Below are 19172 nucleotides of genomic sequence, written 5' to 3'. Positions count from 1 at the left end.
TACATTTTCAAATATATTGATTTGAATTACAACACAATGCAAAGCATACAGTGCTCAATTTATATAATTTTCTATTATAAATACTTGTACTGTAAAAAAAAAAACAACCAAAAAAGTATTCAATTTCCCCATTACAAATACTTGTACTGTAAAAAACAAAAAAATAGTATTCAATTTTCCCATTACAAGTACTATCTTTACAGTCTCTTAATTGTGAGAGTTGAAATTACAAATGTAGAATTACGTACAAAACACTGCATTCAAAAATAAAATAATGTAAAACAGGAATGGGCAACCGAGGCTAAAGAATGGGCCACAGGAGTGGCCCTCCTTCATCTCAGTGGACCACAATATTGTTGTAACCAAGATGGTCTCCCCTGATAGGATAGTTTGCTCACAACACTGACTGTGAGAGCCCTCCACTTCCTCTGCATTCAGTCGAAGTACTGCTCTGGTTTAATCAGCAAATGCTGCAAATTCTAGGTACACAAGCGCAGTTAGCAATCACTACATACTCTCACATCATGTGCCCTTGTTTTATGTTCATGTCATTATAGTAATATTGGTAGGGGAAAACCTATAGGGATGGAAACCAATTGAATCTGGTAACCCTGTATGTGGGCAACAGTAAACTTGTGGGCCCACACGTGGAACCCCAATGGGCCACATGTAGCTCTCGAGTTGCAGGTTGCTAACCACTGATGTAAAATTTTTTAGTCTACAAGTCTACTAAATCCTACTTCTTGTTCAAGCAGTTGCTCAGAGAAGTTTGTTTACATTTGTTAGATATAATTTTTCCTGTTTCTTGTTTACAATATCATCTGAAGTGAAAACAGGCATTCACATAAGACTGTTGTAGCCAGCATTATAATATACAGTAGACTTCTGATAATCCGGCACTTTTGGGCTTATTGAGGACATAGGCTGCTCCACAGAAGTAGCCTCTGTTTGTGGGGAACTTGGCTCTAACACAGATAGGAGTTGCTGCTGCTGCGCAGCCTCTGTCAGTGTAGGGCCCAGACTCACTGCAGACAGAGGCTGCTTCATGGGATGTGGAGCAACCTCTGTCTGTGAGGAACTTGGCCTGCCATGAACAGAGGCTGCTTCATGGCAGTCTCCTCTGCTGCCACCCCACTCCCCACGCGTGCTGGTGCCTCTGATAGGTGGGGGAAGGTTGCACCAGGAAGGCTGGGAGGGGGCAGGTGGCACTGGGGAGCTGGTCCTGGGAGGAACTGGCTTTTAAGTCAGCTCTCCCCAGTATGAGCTCCTACCTGCACCCCCATCTGCTGCCTCTCTAGGAAAGTTGGCCCCTCACCTTCCATGCTGCTGCCTCTCTATCAGAGGCCACAGCGACGGGTTGGGGGCAGGTGGATCTTGTGCTCGTGGAGAGCCAGCTTTTAAGCCAGCTTCTCATGGGTACGAGCTCCCACATATCATGTAGTTACAAAATTAACCGATAAGCCCAAACTTATCAGTTAATCGTGCAGTCATCTACATGATGACATCCCTAATATGGGGGTTAAAACATTTCCTTTGTGTTGCATCTTGCAAACTGGAATTCTTGAAAATTCTGGCATAATGGAATTTTCAAGGTCATCCTATGTTAATTCATTAAACAATACTAGTATGCTCCGTTCCAAACATCCTCGGGACAGTAAGATTTGAGGTTGTAGAACACAGTAGTGTTACATAAGGGGCAGAGAACAACCAAATAAATGCTGCACAATTGGTGGAGTCTGGATTAGTACAATTCCAGAACCCTATGTGCCATGTGGTTCAGAATGATCTTTAAAATCATTTACAATCTTATTGCCCTGTGCTAGCATCTGAGATATGAAATATCGGATCAGATTTTTCTATAATATATAGTGGCAAACACTTTTTTTGCACCTTCACTAATCATATTAGTGACCATAATATAATTAAGTTTAACATCCCTGTTAAGGATGTTAAGAGGGGGTAATTAGGTAATCGTGTAATCAATACCATTTGTATCGACTACACGATTAGTCGATAAGGGAAGGTGCTACCCCTACTACAGCTCTGCAGTTTAAATATAGTAGGCAGCCTGGCTCCTACTACATTTAAACTGCAGGGCTGCAGCGGGAGTAGCTCCTAGACCCAGTGCGAGCCAGGACTGAGCGGGGCTTGCTTAGTTCTGGTTCACATCGGGTCCAGCAGCCCCTGTCTGCAGGTGGTCTCAGAGGGGAGCTGGTACCTGCCGTGGACAGGGGCGGCTGCAGAGCAGCCTCTCTTTGCAGCCTGCCTGGGCCACCGTGGACAGTGGCTGATGCTGGAACAGTCTCTGTTTGTGGCTGCCAGGGCTGGCTGTGAACAGAGGCTGTTCCAGCAGCAGCCCCTGTCTACGGGGGGTCCCAGCAGGGAATTAGGACCCCCCTGCTGACAGGGGCTGCTGCTGGAGTAGCCTCCCCTGGCCTCCCTGCACTGATAGAGGCAGCAGCATGGTGGTAGGGAGGACAAGTGGCACTGCAGGGATGGTGCTGGGGGAGCTGGCTTTTAAGCCTGCTTCCCCAGCACTGGTTCCTGCTTCCCAACCCTCCTTGATGCCTCTAATATGATCAAAGTAGCACTGATCAAAGTGGCTAGCTCTCTGTGGCGCTTTGCACTGTGAGGAGGTGGGAAGAAGGGAGAGCCTTCGGCACACTGTCCCCACCCCCAGCAAACGTTCTCAGTTCTTATTGGCCCTGCCTGAACATGCTGCTGGTTGGGAGCTGCTTAGGTAAGCACCTCCTTGCTAGAGCCTGTCTCTGGCACCCCAGCCCCTTCTTTCCCCCAACTCCTCAATTCCCTCCCAGACTCTACACTCCCTCCTAAACCCTCCTGCAGGCCATAATCCTCTCCTGCACCTATATCCCCTCTTACACCCAATCCCCTGCCCCATGTCACAACCCACTCCTTCACCCAAACTCCCTTTCAGACTCCACATCCTCTCCTGCATCCTATCTGCCTTCCCCAAGCTCCCTTCTGCATCCCACCTCTGTCCAAGACCTTGTAGCCTCTCTATAGAAAAGTGTGGCTCTTGACCTCTTACCAAAATTTTATAGTGCCACCCCCATCAAAACTTATTGCCCACCTCTGACATAGATGAACATAATTTGTTGGGGAAAAATCAGCATGGTTTCTGTAAAGGGAAATCATGCATCACTAATCTACTAGAATTATTTAGGGGGGGAGAAGTCAACATTCATGTGGACAACGGGGATCTAGTGGATGTGCTGTATTGTGATTTTCAAAAAGCCTTTGACAAGGCCCCTCTTAAGCAAAGTAAACTGTCATGGGATAAGAGGGGATCATGGAATGATAACTGGTTAAAAGATAGGAAACAAAGTATAGGAATAAATGGTCAGTTTTTACAATGGAGGGATGTAACTAGTGGTATTCTGCAGGGGTCTGTACTGGGACCAGTCCTATTCAGTGGGAGTTAACATTCAGTTAAGACAAATTCGTAAAGGTTTAGAAGGTCCCTGGCTTGGATAGCCATATCCTAACGGTTATAATTATAGTTACTGAGCAGGATAGAGGAGATATAATAATGAATTTCCTTTGGTTTAAGCTTAGTGATTACAATTGGATAAGATTGTTAAGACTTATATTGATTTATGATTGTTTTCTTTGTTATAGACCAATAAAATTAAATGGGTCCAATAACTGGAATGACTCCAGATAAGAAATCTGAAGTGCCTGGAACAGAAAAGGCTGCAAAATTAAAACAGATTAACAGAACTGGAAGCTTGCCTGAAGCAGTTGATGTTGCTAGATCAAAGGCCACAGTAGTGGAGAGCAAATCGGCAGATGATGAGCTCACAAATTTGAACTGGCTTCATGAAAGTACTAATCTTCTAACAAACTTCAGCCTTGGAAGTGAGGGTCTTCCAATTGTTAATCCTTTATATGACATTGCGAGTGATAACGTACCATCCTTCTCACCATCCTGCTACCAGAATCTGGAAAAAAAATCAGCCACTTCCAAACCTCCTTATTCCTTTAGCCTTCTCATTTACATGGCTATTGAGCATTCTCCTAATAAAAGTTTGCTAGTCAAAGAAATCTACAGCTGGATTCTGGAGCACTTTCCATACTTTGCCACAGCACCCACAGGGTGGAAGAACTCTATTCGCCACAATCTTTCCTTGAATAAATGTTTCCAAAAGGTAGAGAGAAGCCATGAGAAGGTGAGATTATATATATATATATATATATATATGGGGAAACAAGTTTTTAACAAATTGAAAAAAACTGTTTAGTTCGTTTTAAGGAAATAATTTTGGATGTACTGTATAGTACTAACATTGGATATACTTGAATATTGAAATATTTTACATTTATAGCATTTTGTTGCAATTTCAAATGGTTCACAGATGCCGCTTGTGATTTCATACAGTAGTTTTATTTAGCAATATTCTAAGCAAAGCTTGCAGAGACATCTATAGTTAAAGTTGAGTAGAACTTTCCATTAGAAGGCTATGTATTCAGTAGGCTATAACTTTGCCATACATATTTGGGCTGGAATTTTGGACTCAAGAGTTTTAATATTTTTAAAAATTTTCAGCAAAGATAACTCAGTTATTTCTGAAAGTTAGGCATGGAAAAATGTTTTTTTTTCCTATGTCAAAAAATTCTTGAAATTCTTAATGTTTGCGTGCTTTGGAATCTTTACACTCTGGAATCTTTGAACTAGAATCTTTAAACTGTCTCCCTTGGTGCTGGAAACATGAGTTTTGCTGTCTTTGTGAAAATCCACAAAGACCTACCTGAGTGATAAGTTTCTGGAGAGAAAAAAAACGTGTTCTTCAAGTGCTTGCTCATGTTGATTTCCATTCCAGGTGTGGGCAGGTCCAGTTTCACAGTTTGTCAGAGACTTTTGCCTTAAAGGTATCCATAGGATCACTGCACTTATGTGTCAGTATATTAGACACTGCTGACACTATAACCTCTCAGTTCCTTCTTGCCTTCCAAGAGGGTTGGAGTATCTTGTCTTGCAAATCCCAAGGGCATTAGCAGTTCTTTACAGCCTTTGTTATCATCTTTGTACATAGTTTGTAGGTACTTAGTTAGCCATTAAGTCAGGGGTCCTTTTCAAACCAAAGAGCCAAACTACATCAAAATTCAAAACAAGTGGTCAGCGAAGAGCCCTATAATAATGCCCATTTGCATGACTGAAAATATACAACTTAATATTATTGAAAATTGGCAAGATGATTATTAATCACATAAATGAAACATTGTTCTTACAGACTTTATTTCATGGGACTTCTGCTGCTGCTGGGGTGCAGTTTGTGGATGTGGGGGTGCAAGAGTCAAGTTTGGGATGTATGAGGGGCTCAGGGGAGGAGACTGGGGTGTGTGGGGGTGCAGTTCAGGAGGCAGGACAAGGCGCTGGGGGTGGGAAGTACAGTATGGGAGGGGGCTGGGGCTGGATTTCCTTACCAGGCCAGGGCTGGGCAGCAGTGGCTGGATGAGGGGCCAGGCCAGGATCACCACAGCCGGATTGTGGCCTCCCTTCCTTTCTGTGCTGCAGCAGGACAGGGAGCTGCTGCTGCCAGCCCGTGCTGTGACCAGATGGGGGCCATACCAGGGGATCTGTCCCAGGATTGGGGCCAGGGACAGGACACTGCAGACAGAGTGGGGCTGGGCACTTTTATTTCCTCATATTAGTTTACCAAACTTCATTTTAAATAAAGTAAAATATTATGTCCTGCACAAAGAAAAGGTTTCAACATTGTCTTTATTTATGGCAGGGGTGGGGAACCTTTTATGACCCACAGAAAAATAAATCAGGGACCACACAAGTGAGAAGCAAAAAAAAAAAAACCTCCCACCCAAAAGTCCCAACTCTCACTGATGTAGCCCCCACCCACTGAGACATCTCATGCCTCTGGTGCTCCAGCCCCATGGGGGGAAGGGGCCAGGGAGGATTGAGGTTGAAAGGCTCAGGACTGATGGACTCTTCTGGGGTTCCAGGGTTAGTGGATTTTATGGGACCCCCCTAGGCTTTGGGTTGGGGTAAAAAATGAGAGGTTCAGTGTTTGGGACAGAGCTGCTAGTGAGTGGGATAGGGATGCAGGATCTGGGTGAGAGGTGGGGTGCAGAAGTGGGTGAAGGTACAAGATCTGGGTGGGAGGTAGTGTTCAGAGGCAGGCTGGGCGTAGGGTGTCTCGCCAGGCAGAGGGTGCAGGAGCAAGCTGGAGGTGGGTGTCTGGCCAGGGGGTGGATGCAGGACCAGGCTGGGAATAGGGTGTCTGGCAATAGGGGAGAGGGCAGAAACAGGCAGGAGGTAGGGTCTCTGCCTGGGAGCACAGGGTAGAAGCATAGGTGGGGAAGGAGCAGGAGCAGGCTGGGTTGGGGTCTCTGGCCAGGGGGGAGGGTGCAGGAGCAGAGGGTGGGCGGGTGTCTGGCCAGGGGGGAGGGTGCGGGAGCAGTTTGGGCTGAGGGGTCTTGGAATGTGGGTGGGCAGGAAGCGTGAGGAGTTGGGGGCTCAGAGTCTTGGCAGCACTTTCTTGCTTTTGTGCCCCACATTGCTCTCAGACTCCCTGTCCCAGTCATTGGCCGGATTCCGGCCAATGGGAACCAAGGGCAAAACCTCCAGGCAGCACATCCCTGTGTTGCTGTTTCCCCAGCTGGGGGAAGGGAAGTGGCAGTGTCGCTTCTTCCCCAGTCACATAGGGTATGTCTACACTAGCCCCCTAGTTCGAACAAGGGAGGCTAATGTAGGCATTCGAAATTGCAAATGAAGCCCGGGATTTAAATATCCCGGGCTTTATTTGCATGTTCCCGTCCGGTCGCCATTTTGAAATTCCACTAGCCCGAAGTAGTTGCCCGCGGCTACACGCGGTAGTGAAACGGTAATTCGAACTAAGTCCTTAGTTCGAATTAACTGTTACTCCTCCTGGAATGAGGTGTATCAGTTAATTCGAACTAAGAACTTAGTTCGAATTACTGTTTCACTGCCGTGTGTAGCCGTGGGCAGTTACTTCAGGTTAGTGGAATTTCAAAATGGCGACCAGATGGGAACATGCAAATAAAGCCCAGGATATTTAAATCTTGGGCTTCATTTGCAATTTCAAATGCCTACATTAGCCTCCCTAGTTTGAACTAGAGGGCTAGTGTAGACATACCCATAGAGAGGCTTGGGGCTTTCTCTCCGCTCCCTTCTCTCCTCGCCACGAAGTCAGTGCTGGCTTCACTCTTGTGGGAGGCACAAGGCTGGAGCGCCAGTGCAGGCTGCCCGTTTTGGGGGAAGAGTAGGGGGGGGGCTGAGCTCGAGCTGCGAGACATGTTTGGTTTCTGACCCTTGCATTAAGTTAAGCATTAGGTTAGTTGGTGGATAGAATCACGTTTGACATGCCGCAGGCCAATGCCTATCAGTGATTCCCACAACAGCTGCTTGAAGTGTTCTGGAGGAATCTGATAGAACAAGTGCTGACTCTGTGAAAAGGTGTAGGATGTCCACTAGAGATCCTCCTCATAAAGGATGCGCTTTGACTTGCCTCAGAGCTCTCCCACTGAGCACTTTGGTTTGGGTGTGGAGTGTACTGCTGCTCTCAAGCGCTGGTCCCCTTCACTGGTGCCTAAGAAGTGGGGAAAGAAGAAGAGTTCCTTGACATCATGAGGAAAAGAGGCCTTGGGAAAAGGAAGAATGTCAGGGCATGTGCTCCCTCAGCACTTCATGGGGTTACTGTGAGGCTTGGAGCCCCCAGACTGACTAGGAATCCATTTTCAATTTCAGAGAGTGGGAGGGGTCCCTGGTCTCTCCCAGGGCCCTCATTGCCTGAAGTGGCTCCAGAGGCTAAAGAACAAGTCGGCTGACTGACACTACAGGCACCACATCAGGCGGCAGACTCAGCTAAGACCCTAACACTTAAGGGCAAGCTGATCATGGAACCAAACCACAGAGCAGTGGAGCACACACTGGAGCAGATCTTCATCTCCATCTCCATGACCTCGGACACGAGCACTGTAGTATTGGTCTTCAGCTAGAAGGCCCAGATCCTCAACACGTTCTCCATCTATAAGACGTGAGACACCAGAGTCAAGGCCCGGGTTCCCATATGACTGGTACTAGCAAGCTTCCCAACACAAATCACCACGACCCAGGTTGCCTTTTCCCACATGGCCTCCAAGACATTGGTATGAACATCAAGGCAACAGTCCCCTTAAGTGGTTCCATTTGTTGGTCAGGTATTGTTCCTCGCTGTCAGTGGCCAAAATCAGTCAGCAGACTCAGGCTGCATCCTGGAAGGGCAGTGGTGAGAGTTGAAATGAGAGCTCAGCCTCTCACCAAGAGGGTATCCACAGTAACTGGCAGCAAGCCCATTCAGTGGAACCTGTGGGGTGTGCCAGTAATGCTGATCCCATTTTCTCAACAGCCCTCCCTGATCACATTGGATGAACCTATGCAAGAGCTGCTGGTGCTGAAGTCGGAGCATGGTGCTGAATCCAGTGTGGGGGAACAGTGAACCCCAGTGCCTGAGAAGCCGTCCCCTAAGAAGAAGGGAGGACCTGCTCCTTCACAGGTCATCGTTGTTGTGCCCAGACAAAGTGATGGCAGATTCATCCCAACTGGCAACTTCAGCGATCACCAGCCCCTCCTCAAAAGGATGTCTGCTAAACTAAGGAGGTTTCAGAGGTATCTGACTACCTCTTCAGTATGATATTCTCCACCACCCTGGTCTGGATTGTGCTGCCTGTCCAGCCAGAGGCCCTTAAATTTGCCAAATTGTTGTGGCAAAGCCACTCTTCCATTCCACTGACTTTTAAGAAGGGCAGAAAAGAAATAATTCAAAAGAGTTTGAATATCTTTACACCTACCCTTTAGGGGTGTCACTGGTTACGTTCACTGTGAATGAAAGGAATAGGCAGTTCCTGAAGAATGATGTGGATCAACTGGCTACTAATTTAAATAATTCACTTTGCAATGCATCATTTTTCAAGACTCTCTCTATGCCTTTTAGTATAAGTGTGATTTAACAATTAAATTCCCAAGCTGTTTTCTATGTTGGATATTGCTAGGAAAAAAAAATTCAGCTGAACTAATGCTTATGGTTTGTTTAATTAGATAGCTAGATTTAGAATCTGTCACCCAAGTATACGATACAGAAAGCTGCAACAAGAGAAATCTACAGTTGCCAGTTACCACTGAGTGTAATTTTTTCAATTTTATATTACATAATAAATGTCCCTTATTTTAGAACATCATGGCCACAGACCATAATGGGGATGTCATAAGTCTATTCCCTATTTTACTTTAGCATTAATTCGGTTTTCCCAAGAGAACCCCATCCTATACTTGTTTTCTCAAAAAATGGAAGAACCAGTGAGTTCAATGGAGCTAACTCATAAATTAATTGCATTCTAAGTGAAGTCAGTCATAGTTTGTTTTGTATTTTGGAATCAGATCTGCATCCTTGCCGGAAAAAAATAAAATAAAATAATAGAATTTTAGGCTGTGTCTACATTGGCATCCCTTTCCGGAAAAGGGATGCTAATGAGACACTTCGGAATTGCAAATCTGCGGGGGATTTAAATATCCCCTGCGGAATTTGCATTTACATGGCTGCCGCTTTTTTCTGGCTCGGGGTTTTTGCCGGAGAAAAGCGCCAGTCTAGATGCGATTTTCCGGAAAATAAGCCCTTTTCCGGAGGATCCCTTATGAAATAGGAAGAAGGGATCCTCTGGAAAAGGGCTTATTTTCCGGAAAATCGCGTCTAGATTGGTGCTTTTCTCCGGCAAAAACCCCAAGCCGGAAATAAGCGGCAGCCATGTAAATGCAAATGCCGCGGGGGATATTTAAATCCCCCGTGGATTTGCAATTCCGAAGTGTCTCATTAGCATCCTTTTTCCGGAAAGGGATGCCAATGTAGACACAACCTTAGTGTTGTAGAGACTTCAAGAGGTCATCAAGTCCAACCCTCTGCTAAAAGCAGGACCAATCACAACTAAATCTCCCAGCCAGGGCTTTGTCAAACCGGGACTTAAACCTCTATGGATGGAGATTCCATCACCTTCCTAGATAACCCATTCCAATGCTTCACCATTCTCCTAAGGAAATAGTATTTTCTAAAATCCAAGCTAGACCTCCTCCACTGCAACTTGAGACCATTGCTCCTTATTCTGTCATCTGTCACCAGATGGCTTCTTTCCATCTTCTTTGAAATCCCCCCTTCAGGTAGTTGAAAGCTGCTATCGAATCCCCCCTCACTCTTCTCTTCTGCTGACTAAATAAGTCCAAATCCCTCAGCCTCTCCTTGTAAGTCATGTGCTCTACCCTCCTAATCATTTTCTGTCCCTCCACTGGATTTCCTCCAATGTATCCACATCCTTTCTGTAATTGGGGGGGGGAGGGCAGAATTGGACACAATACTCTAGATGTGGCCTCACCTGTGACAAATAAAAGGGAATAATCACTTCTCCACATCAGCTGGCAATGCTACTATTAATGCACCATAATATGCCATTATCCCTCTTGGCTACAAGGGCACACTGTTGACTCATATCCAGTTTCTCATCCACTGTAATCCCCAGGTCCTTTTCTGATGAACTGCTACTTAGCCAGTCAGTCCCCAGTCTGTAACATGCTTGGGATTCTTCTGTCCCAGAACTCTACACTTGTCCTTGTTGAACCTCATCAGATTTCTTTTGGCCCAATCCTCCAATTTGTCTAGGTTACTATGGACCCTAGCCCTGCCCTCCAGTGTGTCTATCTCACCCACTAACTTAGTGTCATCTGCGAACTTGTTAAGGGTGCAATCCATCCCCTCATTGAGGTCATTAATAAAGATGTTGAACAAAACCGGCTCCAGAATCAACCTGTGGGGCACTCTGCTTGATACAGACTGCCAAGACATCAACACATTGATACCACAACAGAAAGTTGAACTGCAGGCAGTAAGTCACTGAATGAATCAAATACTAATTAGGGATCTGATAAAGTATACATTTAAATGGTTACATGTAAATCCTACCTCACCCCACTGGTTCCGCCTCTGTATCAGAGGCAGCAGCGTGGAGGAGGGAAGCAGGCAGACTGATACAGATGTAGCACCATGGAGGGGACAGGCCACGGAGCCACCTCCCCCACTATCTGTAAGCTGCTGAAATTTTTTACAGTTACATGTTTGCACACACACACACACCCACAAGCTGATCAACATTCTTAACACTAAGTCCACCTAATTTATTTGTGAACATTCTTAACCCCAGATATAAAGGTATATGCTTAAATACTGAAGATGACAATGCTACAATGGCATGGAGTCCTTAAAATCACGCCTCAGTTATGCCAGTCCTAATAAATTTCAGGGGTGTAGTGAAACCATTTAATCAGTACTGGTGCTGTTTGAACAAATCACTCCCTGAATTGGTAGAAATCATTAGCCAGGCATCTTCAGTTGCTAAACCAACTCTTCACAGCAGTAGTTTCCTCTGCAGGTACAGAGAATATTTTCATTATTTAGTATTTACTCAAAGCTAAGAAATCAACTGGGAGTTGAAAAAGTAGGAACATTCATATTTCTGCTTCAATCTATGAATTAAAATGAGAGTATTTGGGGAAGAGGAGAGCTAGTTGTAGAAGTTTTAAGGACATTTTGCATTTAGTGATCTGAGGACCTGTCTGTTAAGAGTTAGTAAAATTTGAAAATTAAAAAAAGAGTTTAAGGACAGTTTTCAGCTGGCAACCCAGGAGATTGTTGCAATTGCAAATGTGAAACATTTGTGTAATATTTACAATTATTCTAATAAAATGTAAGTGCTGTTGTGTTTGCGTGTGTCATTTAGTTCTTACCTTTCTTAATATACTGCTCCTGCATCTGCAGCTTGACAAAGGTAATGAATATTATGTACTGTTCACTAAATTATTAAAAATCAAGTTATCTAAAAACAATTACACAGAGTATAACCTTTTAGTTGTAAAATGCTGTACTGAGTTGTAAGTTAGTATGTTTCAGTGATCAGATTCGCACCATTGTTTAAGAAATATGTGAAGAAGTATCAGTGGGACACTTGATTTAAATAAATTATTTTTTTCTTGGTGATTTAAATTGTCATTTAAATTGCCTTGATTTAAATCAATCCACCCTGGTCTAGATCCAGGAGAACTTCTGAATTGAATGCCTACAGGAGAAAAGACAGAGACATGGGGTCTAAGTGGTGACACCTTTTGTCTTTCCGCTCATCTAGGGGTCGAGGACAGTCTTTCTGAGATTGTGCTTGGGGATGATACTCCTGTCATTTCTCTGGATCCATCCTTCCTCTATTCCTCAAATGTATCTGCTCCTTCCTATTGGCCTGGTTTTGGGTAACTTTAGATAATTACTTCAAAGGAGTAGCCAAGTTAGTCTGTAACAGGAAAATCTTAAAAAAACCCATAGACTAGTAGTACCTTAAAGACTAACAAAACATGTAGATGGTATCATGAGCTTTCGTGGGCTGGGTTGCACCCATGAAAGCTCATGGTGCCATCTACATGTTTTGTTAGCCTGTAAGGTGCTACTAGTCTATTTGTTGTTTTTAAGTTTTTCCTTAGACAATTGGGTACTCAACACAATTTCTTCGGGCTGCGCCCTTCAATTCATGGCTGACTCGTTCTCCCACCTCCTTTCCTCTGTCCTCTTCAGGGACCTTTCTCATGAGCAACTACTTGTCCCAGATGTCAGCAGCCTCCTGGGGGCAATAGAGTAGGTCTTTTAGGACATGACAGGAAAAGAGTTATTCTCCCACTACTTCCTAATCGTCCCAAAAGCTAATGGGGGCATCAGACCCATCCCAGACCTGTGTTGTCTCAACAAATCTCTCAAGAAGATGAAGTTTCACATGGTCTTCTTGGCCTCCATCATCCCTTCCTTCGACCCAGGAGACTGGAAAGCTGTCCTTAAGGCTGAAGGATGTGTATTTCCATTTTTCCAGAGCACAGGCACTTCCTTCATTTTATGCTAGGCCAATGTCATTTCCAATTCATAGCATTGGCCTGGAGAGCATTTACAAAATGTATTAGGAAAGAAACAGGCAACCCAGGAGCGGATGGGGTAAAAAGAACTGCTTTATTACCCATGCACGTTTACCTCAGACATTCAACACAATGTCTGAGTGGCAACAAATTGGCATTAGTCAGATGCGTTTATCTATTTTAGTATGTTAATTCACACGTCTATCACTACTTTTCCTAAAGCAAAATGCAGGACAATGTAGCACTTTAAAGACTAACAAGATGGTTTATTAGATGATGAGCTTTTGTGGGCCAGACCCACTTCCTCAGATCAAATAGTGGAAGAAAATAGTCACAACCATATATACCAAAGGATACAATTAAAAAAAACCTATTTTGATCTATTTGATCTGAGGAAATGCTTAAGTATATGCTTAAGTGCTTAAGTATCTGGCCCACGAAAGCTCATCATCTAATAAACCATCTTGTTAGTCTTTAAAGTGCTACATTGTCCTGCATTTTGCTTCAGCTACCCCAGACTAACACGGCTACTTTTCCTAAAACCTTATTTAGTGATATTAACTCCCATACAATATTAATAAGCAAATACTGAATATAATTATACCCTCCCCTAATTACTATTTATATAATTTCTAATTGAATTAACACTTTCTTATACTATAAACTAACAAGTTACAGAGATTACAAGGAATTTGACCCTGAAAATGTGTTCTGCAGAGCCAATGAGAATAAGCAAAAGACAGAACAAAGTAGAGCAGCTGCATGGTTATCTATTTTTCTAGGCTACAAAAATGAAGGGAAAGAGCATGTCCAAGAGTAATGCCTACTGTGGCTGAACTCCTGAACAACTAATACAAAGGCCATTTCAGACCTATTAATTTTTACACACCTCAACAAAATGCAGAGCACCAGTGGCTGCTTATCTCTGACATCAGGGTAAATTTACCTGCACCTCAACATCTGGTTAATAAAAGGCCAATTCCAGGATCAGGTGTGGTGGTATCTCGGTCTGGTCTTTTCCACCTATCGTTACCTGGGATGGTTGATAAACAAGACAAAGTCAACCAAAGTGCAGCACAAACTTCAGTGGAGCAGCTTTAGACTCTACTTGAGCCAGAGCTTTCCTCATTGAGGATGGATTCTAGGACACATGCCTGCAGCTGTTGGGACAAGGTGGCTTGCATTTACATGGTCTGGCATGTGCAGCTCCACTTAAGGCCATGGGAGGCATGGCTGATGTTGGTTTATGTCTGCAATAGATGCATCATGGACCAGGTGGTCCAGATTCTGCATACTATTACTCACCTGGTGTCAGGACCCTATAGCCATTCTGGCAGGAGTCCCTTTCATGGCTCCTTCTCCTGAGGTGACACTTGTCTCCAATGCATCAGACCTCTGTGGGGGACCCCCTCTGGGCAATCATAGCACTCAAGGTTGTTGATTCAATCACAATCCATATCCACGTTGGGGAACTCAGACATTGCCTGGTCTGCCAGTGGTGTAAGAATTAATGGATTACATAGCAACTACATCATCAATCAGGGTGGGGCCAGATTGTCTGCCTTTTACTAGAAAGCCCTCATGCTCCGGGACCTCTGCCTGTAGTGCAATGTCCATTTAATGACTACTTACCTCCCTGGGGCCAAGAACACTTTGGCAGATCACCTCATCAGGACCTTCTCATCTTTCCATGAGTAGTCCCTCCATCTAGAAGTGTTCAGCAACATCTTAGGCAAGTGGAAACACTCCAGGTGGATCCAAACAGGACAAGAAATGTCATGTTTTCTGCTTGATTTGGGTGATCGACAAAGGCTCCCTGTCAGACACCTTTCAGCTCCCATGGTTGCAGGCTCTATTTTATGCCTTCCTCCCAGTTCCATTAATTCAGAGTCCTCATAAAGATCAAGCAGGTTGCAGTGAAGATGATCCTCATAACACTGGCTTGCTCACGCTAGCACTGGTTCAGAAGATTGGTGAACCCCTCCATAGTTGCTCAGTTACAGCAGCTGCTCTATCAGACTGACTGTCCCAGAATCACAGTGGTCTCCTGCATCTGAACCTGGAGGTGTTGCACACGATAGGTTGGCTGCTGCATGGTTGAATATGCAGGCTTGACAGTGCTTGGCAGATGTTCAGTATGTCCTGCTGGGCAGTAGAAAGCCCTCCACCAGAGTAACCTACATGGCCAAATGGAAGTGGTTTGCCTGATGGACCTCAGATAAAAATGTTCAACCTGAGCAAGCATTGCTGCAGTTAAGCCCGGACTACCTTCTGCAGCTCAAGCTGCAAGGCATTTTTCAAGGTCCACTTGGCGGCTCTCTCAGCTTTCCATCTGCTGCTCAAGGCTAGGTCAATTTTGCACTCAGGACAAGAGTGTCAAGCTCCTCAAAAGCCTTGAGTGCCTTTACCTGCATGTCAAGGACCCTTTTTCCTTGGGACCTGAATCTGATGCTGTCATGGCTAATGGGTCCCCCATTTGAGCCTCTGACTTCCTACTCTTTCCTTCTCCTGTCCTGGGAGGTTGTGTCCTGTCCTGGAAGGTTGTATTCCTGGTTACATCTGCCTGCCAGGACTCTGAGATTAGGGTGTTCACCTTAGAACTACCCTATACAGTCTTTTACAAAGGCAAAATACAGCTGTTGTGATCCAACTAGCAAAGGCAATCAATACCTGCCTCTTACGGAAGGCAGTGACTCTGGGAAATGTTCAGGACATAGTGGAGGGCTTTGCTGGGATGGGGTTTCTTAACTGTGGTGGGGAATGCACTTCTCTAGCTTGGCACGCAACCACCTTGCCAAAGAGTACATAAACTGCAAGGGATACTTAGGTGCTGGTGGATTATAAGGGCTGTTTCACCAATATCAGCATGGGATAGTCAGGAAAGGTGCATGACACCACATCTTTAGGAACTCCTGCCTCTTTAAAAAGCTGTAAGCTGGAGCTTTTTTCCCAGACTGGAAAATTAACATCAGAGGCATTGAAATGCCAATAGTGATTCTTGGAGACCCAGCCTACCCCTTCCTCCTGTGGCTCACAGGCAATCTGGACCCCAGTAAGGGGCTGAGCAATTGCAAAATGATGGCAGAATAGGCATTTAAAGGGAATGTTCTGCTGTTTACTGACTAGGTTAGACCTCAGCTAAAGCAACATTTGCATTGTTGTGGCAGCCTGGTGTGTGCTCCATAGTATCTATAAGATCAAGGTACAGCACCTAGCCATTAATTATGAGCAGCCAGAAGGAGATCACAGCCAGGGGTCTAGAGCTGGTCTAGTGCAAATATTATGCCCTAGAATGGTGGTTTTGTAATATTCATTTTCTGTTCTCCATTTCACAGAATCATTTATATTTGTTCTATCTATCTATCTATCTATCTATCTATCTATCTATCTATCTATCTACATTAGTGACTTTTGTAAGATTCTGTTAGATTTCTCAACAGCAAAACTTGACATCACGTCTCTTACAATATGTAAGTTGTGACATGATAACTTACAGAGATAGGGTTGCTTTTACGCTCACTGTGTGATTTGCTTCTTCTGTATTACAGGAAGCCAGGCTAATAATTTTCCCCGAGATACAATGAGTGGACAAACTAGTTTTGGGAGGAGTAGAGCATATTCTTTCCTGCTTAGTTTTTGTATATGACAATTTGAATAACCTGAAATGCAGAGTGATAAAAATCAATGATTTTAAAAATTTAAAAATATTTTTATTTAAATCATAATTTTTTTAATTTAAAATAGATTTTTTTTATAAAATGCTTTTTGAGAAAAAAACCTATCTAAAGATAGTTGTAATTAAGATACCTCATAACTCAAAGATATCTCATCATGGAATAGGGATTATAAATTCAAATTCTATAGTATGAGACAATATATTCATGTAATGTTTAAGAAAAGTTTTGTAAATGAGTTGCAATAGTTTATGGATTAGGGACCCAATCTTATGGGGCTCTAGAGGTTTCTGCATAGATTATTTAGTTTCACCTTTCTTTCTACCCAATGGAACTCAGTGCTCAGTCTAAAAGATATAATCAGAAATGCTTAGTTTTTCAATTCTCAAACTGTGGATTTGTGTCTCCAGAGAGAACATGCTTGTTAATAAAAAAAATGTTTTAAAATAAATGTATAGAGGTGAGAAATAACACACCTCAACTCTGTTGGGCCTCTGCAAATTTGTGTACACCGATTAATCCCTTACCTCTCTTCAAAAGTGCAAAGTTTCAAAAAGTTTAATAAATTGTTGAGGGCAGAATAGATCTGGACAAGGAAAATTCTGGAGATAAATGTGAAAAGGGCGGGACAAGCAGTAGAAACAAAAGTGAAAATATTTTGAGCAACATATTCCAGAAGTCTTAAGGTCTTTCTGAATGTAGCCTTAATTGATTTGAGATATGCCATACCATTGTCTTACTAGAAGGGAAGACCTATAATGGCAGCAGGCAGTAAAAGAAACCAAGTTTGGGAATATTTTAATGAAGTTCCTCTATCTATGGGTAAGACAGGCATGCATGCAAACTGCAACAAAGAAATACAAGGCCTTGTCACCCGAATGAAACAACAGCATGAGAAGTGTTCCTTCTCAGAAGGAAGTTGCACTGAAAAGGATGAAAAGAATATGTCTGAACATACAAGATCTTCAGGTTAGTAAATTTTTTTATTTCATATTTCTATGAATTGGGTTTTACCCATGAAAGCTCATGATCCTATCTTTGTTAGGGTACGTCTACACTGCATAGCTATTTCAGGATACCGGAGGTGCGAAATACGGGTGCACTATTTCACCGGTAACCCTCATTGCATGAGTGATAAGGGATGGCTCAAAATAACACTTTATTTCAAAATCTGGTGCCGTGTGGATGTGCCAAATTTAAAAATAAGCTATTTTAAAACAAAATCAAAATAAGATATGCAATTTGCGCTATTCAGGACCATTCATTGTTCTTTCTTAAGGACTGTCCATCTTCCTTCTGGACTATTCTTGATTTCTCATGTTTGAGCAAAAAATATAGTTGTTACTCTACGGTACTATCATTTTTTATGCAGTTGTGATAAAAAAAAATAGCCAAAATTGGCAGATCTTCCTTTTACAATTTCACCATTAAAGTAGTACTAAGTGTCAGTGAATGCAATGAGTAATACTAAATGAGATGTATGGTAATAATAATTAAATAATTGCATTGACTTTTTTTGTTTAGGAGAATACATCCTCAACATACAGGATTCTGAAGATTATCCAGCTTCGAGATCACCATAATTTTCTATTGGTTCAGAATTATCTGCTAATGATAGACTTTCAGTCAAGCCATGTATGTCACATAACCACATAATATCACCTTTAGCAAAAAGAAAACAAAATCTCCATCATCCAGAAACAATCTTTGATAAGTTTGTGATAAGAACCAGCAGATACTAAAAGAGGTAATTCATGAAAAATACTGCCTGGTTTGTTTATGCAACAAACTCCTTTCTGTATGATTGAGAACCTCCACTTCATTAACATGGTTAATTCATTAAGACCAGAATACAATCTACTCAATAGAGCAGATGGTGTATGCATATCGCTGGGTAAATCAGTAAAAGCTATAACAAATCGTGGGACCAAAATTCAAATGTCTAGTAAGATATGGTTGCAGTGCTCATTTGATGCATCTCCTAGCCAAAGATGTCAATATTCCAGAAATAAAAGCTAGTATTGTTGAAATTACAAAAGAATTCTGTAACAACCACTTTGTAGCAGCTACTCTGAAAAAAGTGGGAGGAACCAAGCTAATTCTTTCATAAAAAATGTTATGGAACTCAGTAGTGGACTGTTTTGAGCCATATATCAAGAATTGGTCTAATCTGATGACAGTTTGGCTATGTCTACACTGCAGCGTTATTTTGGAATAACTAACGTTATTCCGAAATAACAGTCCATGTCTACACATGAATAGTTATTTTGACATAATGTCAAAATAATGTTTAGCTGGAGGACTGCCTACTCCAATTCCTGTAGCCTTTATTTTCTGAGGAGTAAGGGAGGTTGGGGGAAGAGTGGTCTGTCTCGAAATAACTGCTGTGTAGATAGTGTCAAAAGTCAAAACAAGCTATTAGCGTAGCTCGAGTTCTGTAACTTATTTCGAGTTTAGCCCTGCTGTGTAGACGAGCCCTTTGTGAACAAATCATGAAAAAATAGATGTCTTAGTCAAAGTTCTCAACATTGGGC

General features: G+C 43.2%; 1 protein-coding gene across 2 annotated transcripts in view; it reads left to right on the top strand.

Annotated features, from left to right (window-relative positions):
• The window catches only part of FOXN2 (forkhead box N2), a 70656-nt gene that overhangs the window by 20118 nt on the left and 31366 nt on the right, over nt 1–19172 (top strand). For both annotated transcript variants that reach the window (XM_075925100.2, XM_075925099.2), the window contains exon 2: nt 3643–4193. In XM_075925100.2, the coding sequence (XP_075781215.2) occupies nt 3657–4193 (537 nt within the window). In that variant the 5' untranslated portion in view covers nt 3643–3656. The remainder of the gene's footprint in view (nt 1–3642; nt 4194–19172) is intronic.

Source organism: Pelodiscus sinensis, chromosome 3 (genome assembly GCF_052426305.1).
Source record: "Pelodiscus sinensis isolate ZL-2025 chromosome 3, ASM5242630v1, whole genome shotgun sequence".
Lineage (NCBI taxonomy): Eukaryota > Metazoa > Chordata > Testudines > Trionychidae > Pelodiscus > Pelodiscus sinensis.
This window is presented reverse-complemented; position numbering and strand designations above follow the sequence as displayed.